The sequence below is a fragment of the Lepisma saccharinum genome, chromosome 20 (genome assembly GCF_977018435.1).
Source record: "Lepisma saccharinum chromosome 20, izLepSacc3.1, whole genome shotgun sequence".
NCBI classification, from domain to species: Eukaryota; Metazoa; Arthropoda; class Insecta; order Zygentoma; family Lepismatidae; genus Lepisma; species Lepisma saccharinum.
In genome coordinates, this window is record NC_139248.1 from 9072360 (window position 1) to 9088517 (window position 16158).

Here is a 16158-nt window from a genome sequence, read left to right on the forward strand (position 1 = left end):
AACCCAGGATCTCTGGCTTAGTAGTCAAATCAAATCTTTTTTATTTTCGAATGGGGGTGGAGGTTACATGTACTTTTTTTAGTACTCATTCATCATTTTGTAATCTTTTCCTGTTATTGACGTTCTATTTTTAGGAATACTGTGTCCTATAGGGGGGAGGGGTATGACCCACACCAACCCCACCCCCTTGAGCATGCCACTGATTGCTACCCCAAGTGTCGACGTCACCGCACGTCACTGGTCATGAGCCGAAGAGATCGAAGGTCTCTAAAGTAAATATTTCAGCAGTAATGGGCATTGGAGCATCATTTTTTTTTAAAAAAAGGAAATAAGCTGCACAGATCGATTGAAAATCTAAGTTTTGAGTGACGATTTATTAGTGACCGGACCAAGTTTCGTGTATGCAGTCCAAGAGTTTAGTGGGTTAAAAAAGGACTTTTAAGTGAACTGTTTTGGAAAACACTCAAACACTAACTACCACAAAGGGGCAGCCATGAAGGCCGAAAATTTTATGAATGTCGAGAAGAGAAAGCAAGAAGATGTTGCATATGTGGAAATTTTAGCGGAAAAAGCAAGCTCGACCATGACTCCAAAACCAGGGTCTCTGGCATATACCGTGCCATTCTTTGTTCTACCAAGTGAGCTACCGAGTCACCCTTGGCTTCGCTTGATCTTTTGCTGTAGCTGTATAGCAATGGCCCAGTATGCCTGGTGGAGCCTGCATTTTCTGCTAAAATTTCTGCATAGCGCATCTCTTGTGTATGCCGAACCGTAAGATGTTGTCTGTTTAACAGTGACGTGCGGTGACGTCGACACTTGGGGTAGCAGTCAGTGGCGTGCTCAAGGGGGGGGGGGGGTTGGTGTGAGTCACACCCCTCCTCCCTTTAGGGCCAGTATTCCTTCAAAAAGAAGAATGTCAATAACAGGAAAAGATTGCAAAATTATGAATGAGTACTAGAAAAAAGTACACGTAACCCCCACCCACATTCGAAAAAAAAAAACTATTTGATTTGACTCTAAGCCAGAGATCCTGGGTTCGAATCTCGGATTGGCCATTTGTGTTCTTTGTGTGTGTTCCTTCATCTATTTTGTTGTACCAAAGGTGGCGGAAAAGCGAAGTAAAATAAACCAATTTGAGCAATCAATCAATGATTTGATTTCATTTTTGTTACTTAGCGTCGCTTTTTGTCACATTTGGTTAATTGTGAAGATGATACGATGAAACTGATGAAGGGACGAGCACAGGGAACGCCCATGCCCGGGTCGGGGTTCGAACCCGGAACGCCTGGTGTCGTAGCGCGCTGTGATAACCACTCCCCCGCGCTTGGTTGATTTGGTGACAGGAAACAAAACACAACACACTTTTTTGTAGTTTCTTCAATGATATTCATTTGAATTTTTGAGTTCTGAGATACATTTTTCATTCCAAATTATTTCATTATTCACTGCAACACATAGGACAAGAATGCGCACTCATCACGGGTTCGAATCCTGGCCTGGATTGTTCATATGAGGTCCCTTTACCAATTTCATCATATCATCACTCAATCCTCATTTTCGCGATAACCAAATGTGGCAGAAAAGCGAAGTAAAATAAACCAAACCAAAAACAATATGAACACGCGTTCTCTTGCCCAAATAAATACATCCGTATTTATGACTGTTACAGGCCAATATATTAGTATATTTAAATAAAACACTACTAAAACAAGAGTCAGAGAGAGCCTGAGCACATATTTGTAATTTAATAATTATATATTCCATATTTGAAAAAGAAAAAAAGAAAGAAAGCATAACATTATTGTCTACACATAACACGTTCCCATTTTATAAATAATAAAACTACATCCATATTATATATACACACATATTGTACAACGTGTAAAAGGTTGTGTAAATACAGAGAACATAAGTACTGCAGAAAATTTTACCCTGTGTTCTTTAGAGGATTTACAAAAAATTATGAGAAACCAATCCCCTATCTGTCCTATAGGAGATAGACTGGGGGACCTGAAAGCCTGGGCTTTCAACCATTGCAGCGGGGGGCGTGGGGGCAAGGGAAGTAGAGGTAGAAATCTTCCTTTTCCTTGGGCCGGCCGTTTCTACCTGGAAACTGGCCTGGCTGAAGAAGAGCGAGCTAGGGTATCCAGCCTGCTTTGCCCGCGGAGAACACCGATGGACGAGAAGTGCGTGGAAAAGAAGGTGTTGCATATGAGCTGTGGTGGCTTTAACAAGACAATAAATATTGTGATTTGAATATAATTCGAGATGTGAGATTGATTGATCTATCTCTGCTAGACTAGCTACTCCTCAGTGCACGTCACTGCTGTTTAATTAACAAACACAGAAAAAGGAGAACTAAGGGACATTCCCACTGGTTGACAAGATATTTTTCTTCTGTGGTCAACACGAGCTGCCGTTTCAAGGTGACAATGAGATTGACCCACCAGGTTTCACATCGAAGCTACAAGCTATACGTGTCGCTTGAGGATTTCACAAATCGAACACAGGCTTGTGCAGCCTGGCGTGCCACTATGGTCTGAAAAGTTTCTGTTGATTGGGTCACTCATTGCAAACGACGTGTGTGCGCCTTCGGTCTGAATTCTTCCTAAATCTTGAAGATCCAAACCAAAAGGATGGAAAATTAGGATTTTTGTTAAGGTTACGTTTCGAAGGCAGGCGACAACACCATAAAGGATCATATCCAAACCTGGGAGAACACATTCGAATGGATTGTCCATTGCATAACAGCTTCGTGAAACGGACATACATACACATACTGAGATCGTTTCGGCACAAACACAACGTTCGTACATTGCAACAGAGGAGTCGAGTGATAAAAAATGTCCCGATATCACGTTATGAAAGAAGAAAAAAAAAAAAGAAGAAAAAACAGCAGCTTAAACAGTGGCAGATTTAGGAGACATTTGCTCTCCATTTTTGGCCCCGCACTATGGCTTTTTAATGCTAACCTTTGTCTACCAAGAGAAAGTAAATTTTTCTTGCCCCCTCTCCTCCCCGCCGTTTTGGGACTGAATCGCCACCATCGACCTTAAACCTTGCGAGGTTCTATCTATACCCCTGTAAAAAAAAATGATGTTTAGCCCCGCCCGAAAAGAATTTCTGGATACGTGCCTGCCCCCATCCATTCTTTAATTCTCACTTGGTAACATACTTTAGTCGATAACGGGGGTTATTCGTCACCCCTGGGGTTTCGTATACAATTCAAATATGATATACATCCCTAAGTATGATGCATTACTTTTATTATATTGTAATTTACTTCATTTTTACAATTTTGAAAGTAATATTAAATAATATTAAAAAATATATTAAAAACTTACGTTTTGTGAGTATCTATACTGCTTCTGCTACGTTTCGGGACGCAACTGCTCCCTTCTTCAGGCTGTTCACTTTTAGGTTATACTCAATTCATAACCGCGTCGACCTTTTATTAGGTATAGGATATGGGATTGGTTAGGTGTGTGTGGTTAAACAGTACATACTTAACCCCCAAAACAGGTGTGTGTCCATTTTACCATGCTGTTTTCCTGATTAAAACTCTCCTTGAAACGTTAAAACTTTAAAACTAAATAGCCACGGCCCGCGTGTGCTGCAATTGCAATACTTCAAGTTTTCCTCGTGTTAATATTAAATAAAATTGCTTATTTGCAAGCATTTAAATACCACACATTTGTTTCATGGCAGTTAACTTATTAAAATCGGTAGTGCTTTTTATTCAAGAAAGGAATAAATGCATAAAAATGTTCAAGCAAGTTATCGTGAATGTTTACTTAAATCTTTCACATGAGAAATACAACAAAAAAATTTAATTTTTACTTTCTTTCAGACCCTATAGTCATAAGGCCAACATGACCATATGCTACGTACCTGATTAGATGTATTTATTCAAATTATAGTGTCTAACTACAATTAAAAGTTGGGTAAAAGCAGAATGATTTAATGTTTTGCTCAGAGAAATTAGCTTTTCCATCTCTTTTTTTTTTATTATTTTTTTTAAAAAATTTATTTTATTATCAACTCAATGGAACGTGAGGCCCCTTCAGGTGCAAGGCCCCGGGCTGTCGCCCAACCCTTGCTTTGCCACAGTCAGTACACTTCTATATGTACTGCTTTTGTCACACAAAGAATGTCAAGACGATAATCAATTTCTTCCAAAGTTATGGTCAGCATGTCAACATCTACTGTGGCTATCATGTTGTTTATTCTGCCTTTCAGTTTTGTAAGGTTCGTCATCATCGTTCATTGTGCTGTGAACGAACACTTTCCAGAAAGATGGATTTGACTTGATGGTCTGATTCCTTGGCCCCGAATGCACCGTGACAACCTCATTGTATTTTCTTCCTCTGCGTATATGTGGCAGACATTGCTTTTATGCAAAAGTCACTCTCATCTTCAGGGTAGAAGTGCAGTTCTGAGCATCAACTCTGTGTATATAAACGTTCGTGGAGGAAGGGTTGGTGGTGAAGATGGCAGACCAATCGGGTACCGTGTCTGCTACATCCGTGCTGTCGACTATGGCTAGCCAAACTGGGTCCAGTTCGAGCCCCGTATCGTGATTGAGATTCTCTTTTTCCCTATGAATAGCTATGCTTCTTTTATAATGCGGTCCCAATAGTTTGAAGACTTGGCTATAATTTCTGTGTTACTGAAACCTGGTCTATGGCCCTCGTTGATTGAATGTTCCGCTAATCCCAACTTTTGCGGATGGAAATTCCTGATGTTGCTTTGGTGTTCTATGCAGTGCTCTTCTATTGTCTTGCTCATCTGCCCAATGTATGCTTTACCGCATTTGCATATAATACGGTAAACTCCAGGTGTTTTATGTCCTAAATTGTCCTTGGGTTGTGTAGTAGGCTTCTGATCTTCGGCAGGGGTTTGTGAATGTTTTTTATATTGTGCTTCCTGAGAATTCGGCTTATAATTCTGGAGAGATTTCCGATGTATGGCAGGATGGCTATCTCCATGTCAGCTCCCTCCCGGTTCCCTGGAGAGTCTGGATTCCCTGGTGTGTCCGGATTCCCTGATTTGCTGGTCTTCTTGGGTAGTACTAGTTTTAATGTTTTATTTATATTGTGTTCCAAGTACCCGTTCTGTCTAAAAGCCATGCAAAGATGCTGTATTTCCTCTGAAAGATGCTCCGTGTTGCTGATGAAGATGGCCCAGTGAAATAAAGGTGGATAGTACTGTAGCTCATTGAGACAGGTGGTGAAAGCTATTGGAATTTCTCGTAGATCGGTGAGAGTCGGTTTTCAGTATACACTGTGTCCCAATGATCCATCTGGCTTGCGTCTGATGAGAATATCCAGAAATGGCAGGCTGTTATTCTTCTCCGTCTCCATGGTGAACTTTATATTTTGGTGTTGATTGTTTAGGTGGTCTAAGAATGGCTGAAGAGTTTCTTTACCGTGCAGCCAGATGATGAAGGTGTCATCAACGTATGTGTAGAAGGTGGTGGGTTTCAACGGAGCTGTGCACAGTGCTTTGTGCTCAAAGTTCTCCATGAAAAAATTGGCTATGGCAGGTGAGAGTGCGGAGCTCATTGCCACACCATCTGTTCACAGTACTGTCCACCATAGCTGAAGTAAGTAGATGTCAGTGTTTGCTTGAATAAACTGATGATTTCCGGTGTGAAGTGGCATTCTAGTAACTCCAGTGACTCTTGAAGTGGCACTTTGGTGAAGGGTGACACTACGTCAAAGCTGACTAAGATGTCATCTGATGATGTTCTGATCTGCTGCAGCATCTTGATGAATTCAGTGGAGTTTGTCACATGATGTTCACATTTGCCTATCAGTGGTTGAAGCTGGGATGTCAGGTATTAGGCAAGTTTGTACATTGGGCATCCAATGGCACAGACAATCGGTCTTAATGTCACCGTGGTCTTGTGTATTTTTGGCAGTCCATACAGTCGTGGTGGTATTGTTCCATCCAATGTCAGTTCGTCCTGAATGGGTTTCGGCAATGATGTCTTCTCCAGAAGTGCTCTGGTCTCCCCTTCAACTGCTGCTGTGGGATCTCAGGGAAGTTTCCTGTATGTGGAGTCTGCTTGGCCTGTGTGTAGGACTGGTGGCAACCCACCCTCATGAGGAAATTGGGAAGCTACAATGAGTATTGTAACCCGGTCATAAAAATCTCCTACAGCAGATGAAGATTCGACATGCTGACCCCACATCACCTAATCGAAGATCTCGAACACCTCTAGGTAGGATTGTGGGAGGCAGACTGGCAGTCAGGATATGGGCCAAGTCCCTTACAGGGCTGTCGAGCCACAGGTTGTTGTTATTATTATTAAATCTCCTACTTAAAAGCAATGTACAGATTTACACACGATTCTTTAGTTTTGTAATTTGATGTCTCAAGAGCAATTCCCATTGCATTACAGTTCACAAAAACACAAATACCTACAGAATTAATTTTGGGCAAGAAAATCAAAATACACGAAAGTTTCTGTACGTTAATACTATTTCGCGTATCGCCAGAAAGAAACAAAATTAATGCCAACCAATACACTATTCTTGGATCCATTCTACCATCACCACGTTCCTATCAATTCCCAACCTTCTCTAGTTTTCCAACTCAGCCCGTCTTTAACCTTTTGCCGCCCAAGCATCTCAAACGAGATAACCAAAAGTAACCCTCACGGAACCAAGCATCTCGATCGAGATGCTGTGTCAAGGTCGTAGTTTTTGGCGCTCATTTTTTACTACGTTCTAGCTTTTCGTCTGTGAATGTTGTGCGTAGGTGTCGTTTTGTGCCCAAGTGCGAGGACATTTTTTGGGTGAAGTGACAATTTTTTAAAATAATTTTTGGGGGTTTTCTCCCTTCCCCCTCCATATATACACCAAATTTGCATAAATTTTGCATTTTGTGCATTTTGCATTTTTTCGGGGCGGGGGGAAACACCATTTCTTTTAAGAAAAGTATTTTTGAGGGGATTTCCCCCTTTTCCCCTCCATATGTAAGCCGAATGTGCATAAAGTATATATCGTCTGAATCTGTGATTCATTCTGCGTACAACGGTATATCTTTCATATCTCTAGGGCATTTAGTTTCTGAGCTATAGTCATTTCAAGGTACCGCTGCATTTTGAAGCTTGAATCAGTGGCCATTCCTTTTGGGGGTACAACTCAAGTTACATTGGACATACAACAATGATGCAAATATTTTTCTGTTTCTTACATGCCAGCTATAATTTCTATGTGAATTTTGAACTTTTCATATCCTTTTTTCGGGGGGGGGGCGGGGGCGAAACCCCATTTTAAAAAAGTATTTTCAGGGGATTTCCCCCTTTCCCCCACCATGTATACGCCGAATGTGCATAAATTATATATCGTCTGAATCAGTGATTCATTCTGCGTACAACGGTATATCTTTTATATCTCTAGGGCATTTAGTTTCTGAGCTATAGTCATTTCAAGGTACCCCTGCATTTTGAAGGAATCAGTGGCGTGCCGACCATTCCTTTTGGGCAAAGAACTCAAGTTACATTGGTCATATGATAATAATGCAAATATTTTTGTGTTCCTTACATGTCAGCGATCATTTCCATGTGCATGTCGACACTGTCATGTACTTTTTTCTTGGGGGGAGGGTGGGGGAACCAAATTTTTTTTCCAAAATTTTGGAATTTTGAGAGTTAGCCCCCCCCCGCCACATATACCCCGAATTTGCAAAAATTTCATATAGTCTGAATCTCTGGTTCATTCCGCGTACAACGGTATATCACTCATCTCTCTAGGGCAAAGAGCCTCCGATCTACACTCATTTAATTGAAACTCTGCATTTTGCTCAAAATCGGCTTGGGCAATAGAGGCTTACATGTGAAAAAGGCCTTGGGCGGCAAAAGGTTAAGTAACAATATTGAGGCTGATTCATTCACTTTGTATGGCAAGTTTGAAATGTGATGTCAACACTGGCAGATTGATGTTACAAGTTCAATTAATGGTTTACCCTGTGATTTTAGTTGTCTGTGATATAATTAATATTAGTTGAAATATCAAAGGTTTAAAAAAAAAATATTAAAATCTCAACAAAAATCAAACCTTAAACACTCGGGTTCATTACAAATACAAATATACTTACTGAAACTATGAGAGTAAGCTGATACATTGGGACTTCTTCATAATCAAGCTCTTTAATTACTGTTAAATTTTGTTCGCAAGCTTTTGTGCAACCTTTTATTTCAAAATTTTCTGAGATGTCATCCTGAAAGGAAAATAAAACATTGTGGCACATGAATTTTAAACTTTACATGGATTTTAAATAAATAAACATAAGAAAATACAAGGCATGTGAAACAAAAATATCTGGAGAAATTTGTTGCAAAAATAATTAATTAATTAACACTATGACATATTACCAAGCATACCTAAAACTCATGCAATTAGAATTTTTAAGACACAAACAAAAAAAATATTTGTGTTCAGAAGTCATAAATTTCATACGAGAGAATGTGACTTAGCATTATTTTGTTCTCATTTGATCATGTACAGAATGTTTGTTCCTTTTTTAGCATGCACAAGGTAATATTATTATTAAATAACAATAAATTATTAATAATAAATTACTAAGAGCCGCAGTGGTCTAGTTGGCAGGGCATCTCACTGCCACATGGAAGACTCTGGTTCGATTCCCAGTGTGGGTGTGGAATTTTTTCTGGTGTTGTCCCCACATAAAGCAGCTCTAGGGCTCACCCAGCCTCAAATTAATGAGTACCTGGGGGGTAAAGGTGACTGGAGCATAGTGCTGATCACATCACCTCCGAAGTGGCAGAGAATGTGTGGAACCCTATCCCCACATTCCTTAAATGTATGTACCTTCATGGCACGGTGATTTACCTTTAATATTAAATTACTCAAGAGGGTTCGAACAATGAACCTGTGAGGGGGGAAGTGAGTGCATTGAGGGAAAAATGTGGCTGCAACAACCAGCTGTATGCAGCAGCATGCACTGGTTTGCTCTGCCCACTCGCTTTCTCCCCTTGTCTACCATTATGAGGAGGCTTGTTCCACAGATTCCCAAGACAGTGTGTAGAAAAAGTCCTTTAGTATCCGTAAATCACTTGAAAAGGTCCAGAACAATTGCAGGGGTCTCTCCAAATAAGTAAGCGTACACAAGCTAATGAAACATTACTGTGCACCAAGATCATTGACAACCAAATTCTTGCTGCAGCATTTCACAGTAAATAAGGAAAAAAAAACATATGCATAGTTGATTAAAAGCTTTTGTGTAACAATACCAACAATCATTGCTCCATTGTTTTCTAAGAACATTACAATCTCCCACAGAGCAGGCCCTAGGGAGGGGCAACTCTGGCACTCACCCCAGGCCCTGCACTTCAGGGGGACTAGTACCACATACATGTATGGTTTATCACGAGTTTGTAAGATGCTGGTGCTTCCAATTAAGCAGTTAATTTGATTTTTCTCTACTTGATAGATTGTTTTCGCCATTCTTAAAAAGATCCAAAATTACTTAAATTATATTTTAAACAAAGAACTACAAAAATCGTGCTCAAATATTTGAACAAAAAATATTAAATGTGTACTATTTGTTTAATAATACATAGAATGAAATTATAAGTAAAAATATGTTTCCATATGAAAACATAAATTCACTACAGCATCAAAATTCTATGAAAAATAAATGAAATAGAATTATGATTGAGAATGTTATTCGAAATGGTTAACAATTGCTACCCTTTGATAGGTAGCATGGATACCTGTATGCTTTGATACAGGGTGATTCAGAAGTCCCTTAACACCCCTATAAAATGTAAAGATGTTAGGCTGGGTACAAATGGTCATGAAGGAAACAGGTTAGGCCTTGGGGGGAACCATAGTTTTACCCCTGGGCCTCATGAAGCATATTTAACTTACACATCTCTTTACGTTGGGAGTCTCTTGGTGCACCAGCAACTCATGCTACCATGCAATAACATACACGTTATGTGAAGAGTGGTACCGTGTAAAGAATTTTGCAGAAGGTTTGTGAAAATCTTGTGAAGTGATATTGTTAATGTTACAATTAACACAAACAATTTAAACAGTGTGTATGAATTAATAGATGTAAATTAACTTCTTTTCTATTTATTTTTCAGTTTAAATTTCACTTAAATCTGACAAGTAAACAAAAAAAAAACCTTTCACTCATGAACCGTTTTCAATTTTTTCCAATTGTTCATTTGGCCTTGAATTATTGCTGGTCAGCTCCACGAATGGTATCGATACAATGTTACATGGCAGAGTCATGTTACAAAAAGCAAGAGACTCTTAATGCTCAGAAAAAAAAACAATAAATATGCTGTGAGCCAAATATAACTCTCATAGCGTGCAGTGTAATAATTAAGGCTCGGCTGGACGTTTGGCATACAAATGAGCGAATTTTTTCGAAAAACTTCTATTGATAATAGACAACAGTGAAAGAAAACTACACGAAAATTCACGTCAATGCTCTAGAAGGAATTCTAAGTAATGTTTCATATTTTGAAATATCCAAGAAGTTTTTCGAATGGAGAGGAAAATTTGAAAAAATTCACCCATTCGAATGCCAAAGGTCCAGCCAAGCCTTAATTCTAGTGCCACGTGAGTTGCATATGACTAATGCATATAAAATAATTAAAAATAACAATTTTTCATTTAATCATCAAGAAACATATTGCTTTCAACATTTTTATTATATTCTTGTAATAAAACATCATGGTTCCAGGGAATATTTTTTCTTCTATTGTGGCAGTTAACGTGTTAAAGAGTAACTAATTCTAGAAGTTCTCAATAAAGTTAAAACAAACTTACTCCATAATAAACTTTGACAGTAAGTTCATCATTGCTATCTTCATCAGAAATTTCTATTGAACAAGTAGTGTTTCCCATTCCCATTTCCCCCTCCTGTAAATATAAAAACAGTCATATCAAAAAACTTGAACACAATAAAATTGCATATGTTACATAAACAAATATGCATTCAATTGGCAACATATCTAAACAAAGTCATTATGTTAACAACACCTTACATAGAAGCTGCACACGGTGATCCATAAGTGCGGAAATGCTTGCTTAACCCTCAGGCAGGTGAGTTGGGGGACTTTGTTACCCCACAATCTTGTTTTTTTTTAAAAAATTTGTGATGTCTAGACATTGTTGGCACTGCCCTACCGTCCGATCTGCTTCCATTGGAGTTTCTGCTACCGACGGAGGAAGGTGCCGTTCTTCTGTCTACCTTTGTCTACATATCAGAGGCACACTTCCATTTGTTTGCATTATTGGGGTAACTGGGTTTTCTCACATGCCTTCTGATGTAAGTAAAATTTTAATTTTTATTATAACATTTTTGGTTGATTTTGCAATTATTAATGCTTTTTTCACCCATCACTATTATGGCAACAAAGTTTGATTTTTATTTAATATTTCTATCTATTCATTTTGCCTTTTATTGGATAAACAACAACTTATTATTGTATGAGTGAAAATAAATAAATAATAAACATTTACACGAACATTTGTAAACTCAAGGACACAAACAAAGAATGTAAGAACCACATTATTGCATAAGAGAAAATAAATAAATAAAATAAACATGTTTAAACTAAAAGATACGAATATATTATGTAACACCACCACCTTATTATTGTATGGTGCAAAGAAATAAAAAAATAAACATTTGTAAACCCAAAGACACAAATAAAATATGAAAGAACCTCATTATTTTACAAGCGATAATAAATATATATCAAATATGTTTAAAATCAAAGATACCTATATATTATATCAGAACAACATGAGTGAAAGTAAATAAATAAAAATAAACATTTGAAGATGCACATAAAGAATGCAAGAAAATGTCTTATTAAATTATAAATATAAAACAGATATTTTTCTTTAACAAGAAACAGCTGGGCTAACAAAGTCTCCCACGTGTGCACTCATGTTAAAAATAAATTATGCACACACCGGAGGGTTAAAGCAAATGCAGATAGGGAAACATTTATAATGTGATCATACTTGATATAAGAAAGGGGCAAAACTTTTTATGATATGTGAGCAACATGGAGGCCATTTTGAAGTCTGCATTCTAGCAGTCAATTTTTATGAATAGAAAAGTGGTCATGTGACATATCAAAATGGGTTACAATTTCATGAGAAATCCGCTGCATTATTTCAACATAATGTCAACCCTTATGCTGGTTGGGCTGTGATGTTTTTGTAGTCTATAATTGTGGAGAAATTCCATGCAATTTAAGGGGTCGCGGGTTCAACACCCGGTGGAACTCTGCAGTGGTTTGGATCAGTCCTGATTAGCCTTTCTGTGCATACAGTGTACTTAAAATCTACGTTCTTCTTAAAGGTTCACATAACCAGTTTTTGTAGATTCAAAATAATCTAACACAGTTATTTTTATTGGTTTTTATTTTATTTTATCTGCGTCGTTTCATCATGAGCCAAGTTAGGTTGTGTTGTTGTATGTATATCTGGGTGTAGCTTCAAAAAGTTCTGGGAAACCAGGACGAAACGTCTCAGATAAAATAAAATAAAAACCACTAAAAATAACTGTGTTTGATTAATTTGCGTATACTTAAAAACAAAGAATTGCACAAATACTTGTTTATCAGTCATGATTCCCATGACCTAATACATCAATTAGGAAAGGGGGACATCTCCTTAGAGTATGTTACCAACATGGTAGCCATCTTGGGAGTCAACATCTTTCTAATGCAAAGATGGTCATGGAACATAACAAACTGGACTGGGATTTCATGAAAAACACAAAGGTGTGATGAATTTCAATATAACGGCTCAGGCACATATCTAGAAATATATTTTGGGGGAGGGGGCGAGGGGTCTGACCCAAGTGTCTCAGAAATAATAAAAACAACATGTTTAAATGAAAATATGTAAATTTAGTAGGTAAAAATATGGTTTAACAATAGACATATAAGAGCACACAAGCATTATCTTGTTTATGTGTAGTTAAGATTGCGAAATTTGTATGCAAACAATTGTCCTGACACAACTGGGATTTTTTAAATTCGTATATACTTTGTTTCAATAATGCTTATTAATGAATCAATTTGTGCGAGTGAAAGATATTTCCATGTTGTTATATTGCAAGGATTGGATTTATTCTTCAGAATCTCAACAATATATTTGCTCAGTTTATGAAAAATAAGTTACCTATAAAGCAAAACTGAATTTGTCTCTGTCAGAAAAATCAAATTTACAAGACACCACAAATTATTATAATTAACAAATATGGAGTGAAAAGAGAACCACAAGGCACAAAAATGAGGGCAAGAGACCATCACGAAAGGCACACATTTTGCAAATGTGGCAGCAATCCAAAATGTGCGAGAGTGGTTCCGAGATTGATTCCTAATGAGGGCTTTGCTGACAGTTTCCGGAAGACTTATGAACATTGCCAAAAGTGTGTCGTGGTGGATGGCAATTATTTTGAAGGCCATTTGTTTGTATCTTTTGTTTTGTTTGATTTCTGATACAATTCACCAAACTATTTATACTCTAACCATGCGTATTCTATTATGATGTTACAAATCTTTATTATGCATTTCACTGACATGTCCTACACTACTGATGTACCTCTTTGTACAAAACCTGTAGTCCATGGACTCAAATAAATTAAATCAAATCAAACCTACCGATACTTCGCAGCCAGTATGTGCTGTTATTTGTGGAGGTTTATCATTAACATCCCTTGATATGATAGTAAGAAACCAATTGTCAATCTTGAAATTAGTGCTTGCAGTTCCTTCAAAGTCCAATTTTCCATTAATGCGCAAGTGATATTTTCCATCTCCTGTGGCGTCAATAGTAGGGTCCAAGTCTTCATATCCACAGTCACCAGAACAGATATTGGTAATACTTGGTTCACTACCTAAAATAAAACAAATATTCATTAAAACAACAACAAAAACAACATGTATGCAAAAAAGTAGGGAAAAACTTATATCTCCTAAAACACAATATAATGTGTGTGAAATAAACACAAATCTATACTATCGACTTGTATATCCATACCTAGAATATTGCATAATAGCATGGGGAGGAGCTGCGCAGGAATACACTCAAAGATTGCTTACTCTACAGAAAAGAGCAATACGGTATATGTTCAAAATACCAATTAGAAACTCACGTAGAGAATTATTTAGAGAGAATGAAATTATGACCATATATTCCCTATATATTTACAAAGTAATTGAATATGTACTAAAACACCGTAAATTAGATAAGAATTCGACCATCCATCAGCACAACACACGTCAAAAAGAGAACTTCCACATGCAAGCACACAGACTTGTTCTCTCAGACAAATCACCTCATGTTGCAGGAATAAAATACCATAACAAACTTCCCACATACATCAAAGAAATTACAGAAACTCACAAGAAAGCAATTAAACAGTATTTAACAGATATACCTCTATATAATCTCAATGAATTTCAATAGTTAAATTGGATTAGTAAATTGAAGCATTTAAATTCTTTTGATATTGTATGTCTCCTATATTTGGATTATCTCTTTTACAAGTTTAGTATGTGACACTTATAACTGTTTATGTTTAACCCATATGATTTATTTGTATTTTTGTGTTTCAATTTTGTTCTTTTTATTGTAATCTTACTCCTTTTGTAATATTTAGTATTGTATGACGTTTTCCACACCCATGGATATGGGTCTACGGAAATAAAGAATTTATTATTATCATTATTATTATTATTATTATAAACTATTAGCAATAGGGTAAACAACTGTATGTAGCCAAATGGTTAGTTATCTCGCTTTTAATCAGGGTTGGACCCACTTGAAAAAAAAATCATTTTAAAACACAGTGGTATTTCAATGATTTCTGAAATGAAGGAACGTCATAGAGGTGTATACTAATGAAGATTGCATTTTAGATTCTTAGAATGCGATCACGACTGTCATTATAACTCGAGATTAATTTTGCTATCTAAAATGCACAACACTTGTAATATTGAGATGAATTAAAACGAAATATCAGAGCTCAGTAAACCAATACAAAAGAAAGCTATTCAAATGAAAGTATGTTGCTTTCAGTTGCCATATGAAATATATTCTAATAAATAAAAGTCACTGAACTCAGATCTGAAGTCAGTTTCTTTCGATCTACTATTGGAGAATACTATGTATACTATCTATACTATTGCTATTTTATTATGCTTGTGACTGAAGATAATAGTACACACCTGCAATTGATCTCTTGATGCTTCTGAGAAAATTCGTAATGTATCTTATATTGTAATGTATCATATACCATTATTGATACAACATCTGCTAATATCAGTTCAAACATACAAACTTGCTATCCACAGAGGCAACCAGGAAATCGTAAGAGAATAAAGGACAAATAAAAAACATTACTATGGTTTAGCAGTTTGTCAGGCACGTATCCAGAGGGGGGCTTAGGGGGCTCGAGCCCCCCCAAAAAAAGTTTTAGGTTTACACTAGATAAAATGAGTTTTTTTGTCTCTTGTGGTGTGAAATAAAATAATGTGACAATAATTTAAGGAGAGAAATAATTATCGAGGCAAGATGGAGAATGTTCCGTAACCCTGTTATTGATAATAGCATGTATCCAAGATGGGGCACAGGGGGCTCGACCCTCTCCCAAGGAAATTTTTCAGTTAACGTTAGATAAAATTAGGATTTTGGCTTCTTGAATAATTTGAAAATAATTTAAGGAGAGAAATAATTATCGAGGCAAGACGGAGAATGTTTTATATCCCTGTTATTATTAATAGTACGTATCCAAGGTGGGGATGAGGTGGCTCGAGCCCCCCCCCCCCAGGAAATTTTTCAATTTACACTAGATAAAATTAGATTTTTGGCGTCTTGAATAATGTGAAGATAATAAATTTATAAATCTGAGAGAAATAATTATCGAGACAAGACGAAGAGTGTTCTATAACCCTATTATTTTTAATAGCACGTATCCAAGGTGGGAATCAGGAGGCTTAAGCCCCCCTTGAGGATTTTTTTCTGTTTACACTAGATAAAATTAGGATTTTGCCTTCTTGAATAATGTGATGATAATTTGGGAGAAATAATTATAGAGACAAGACGGAGAATGTTCTATAACCCTGTTATTGTTAATAGCATG

At 37.1% G+C, this 16158-nt stretch overlaps 2 protein-coding genes across 2 annotated transcripts in view; both read right to left on the minus strand.

Moving 5' to 3' along the window:
* The window catches only part of LOC146003703 (cadherin-AgCad1-like), a 161658-nt gene extending 150753 nt beyond the window's left edge, over window positions 1–10905 (minus strand). The window contains exons 1-2 of the mRNA XM_083142086.1: window positions 10818–10905; window positions 8107–8229 (exon numbers count right to left, since the gene is read on the minus strand). Coding sequence (XP_082998212.1) covers window positions 8107–8229; window positions 10818–10901 — 207 coding nt within the window. The 5' untranslated portion in view covers window positions 10902–10905. The remainder of the gene's footprint in view (window positions 1–8106; window positions 8230–10817) is intronic.
* A 2755-nt stretch (window positions 10906–13660) lies between these two features.
* The window catches only part of LOC146003808 (uncharacterized), a 57242-nt gene continuing 54744 nt past the window's right edge, over window positions 13661–16158 (minus strand). The window contains exon 4 of the mRNA XM_083142227.1: window positions 13661–13911. Within this exon, the coding sequence (XP_082998353.1) occupies window positions 13661–13911 (251 nt within the window). The remainder of the gene's footprint in view (window positions 13912–16158) is intronic.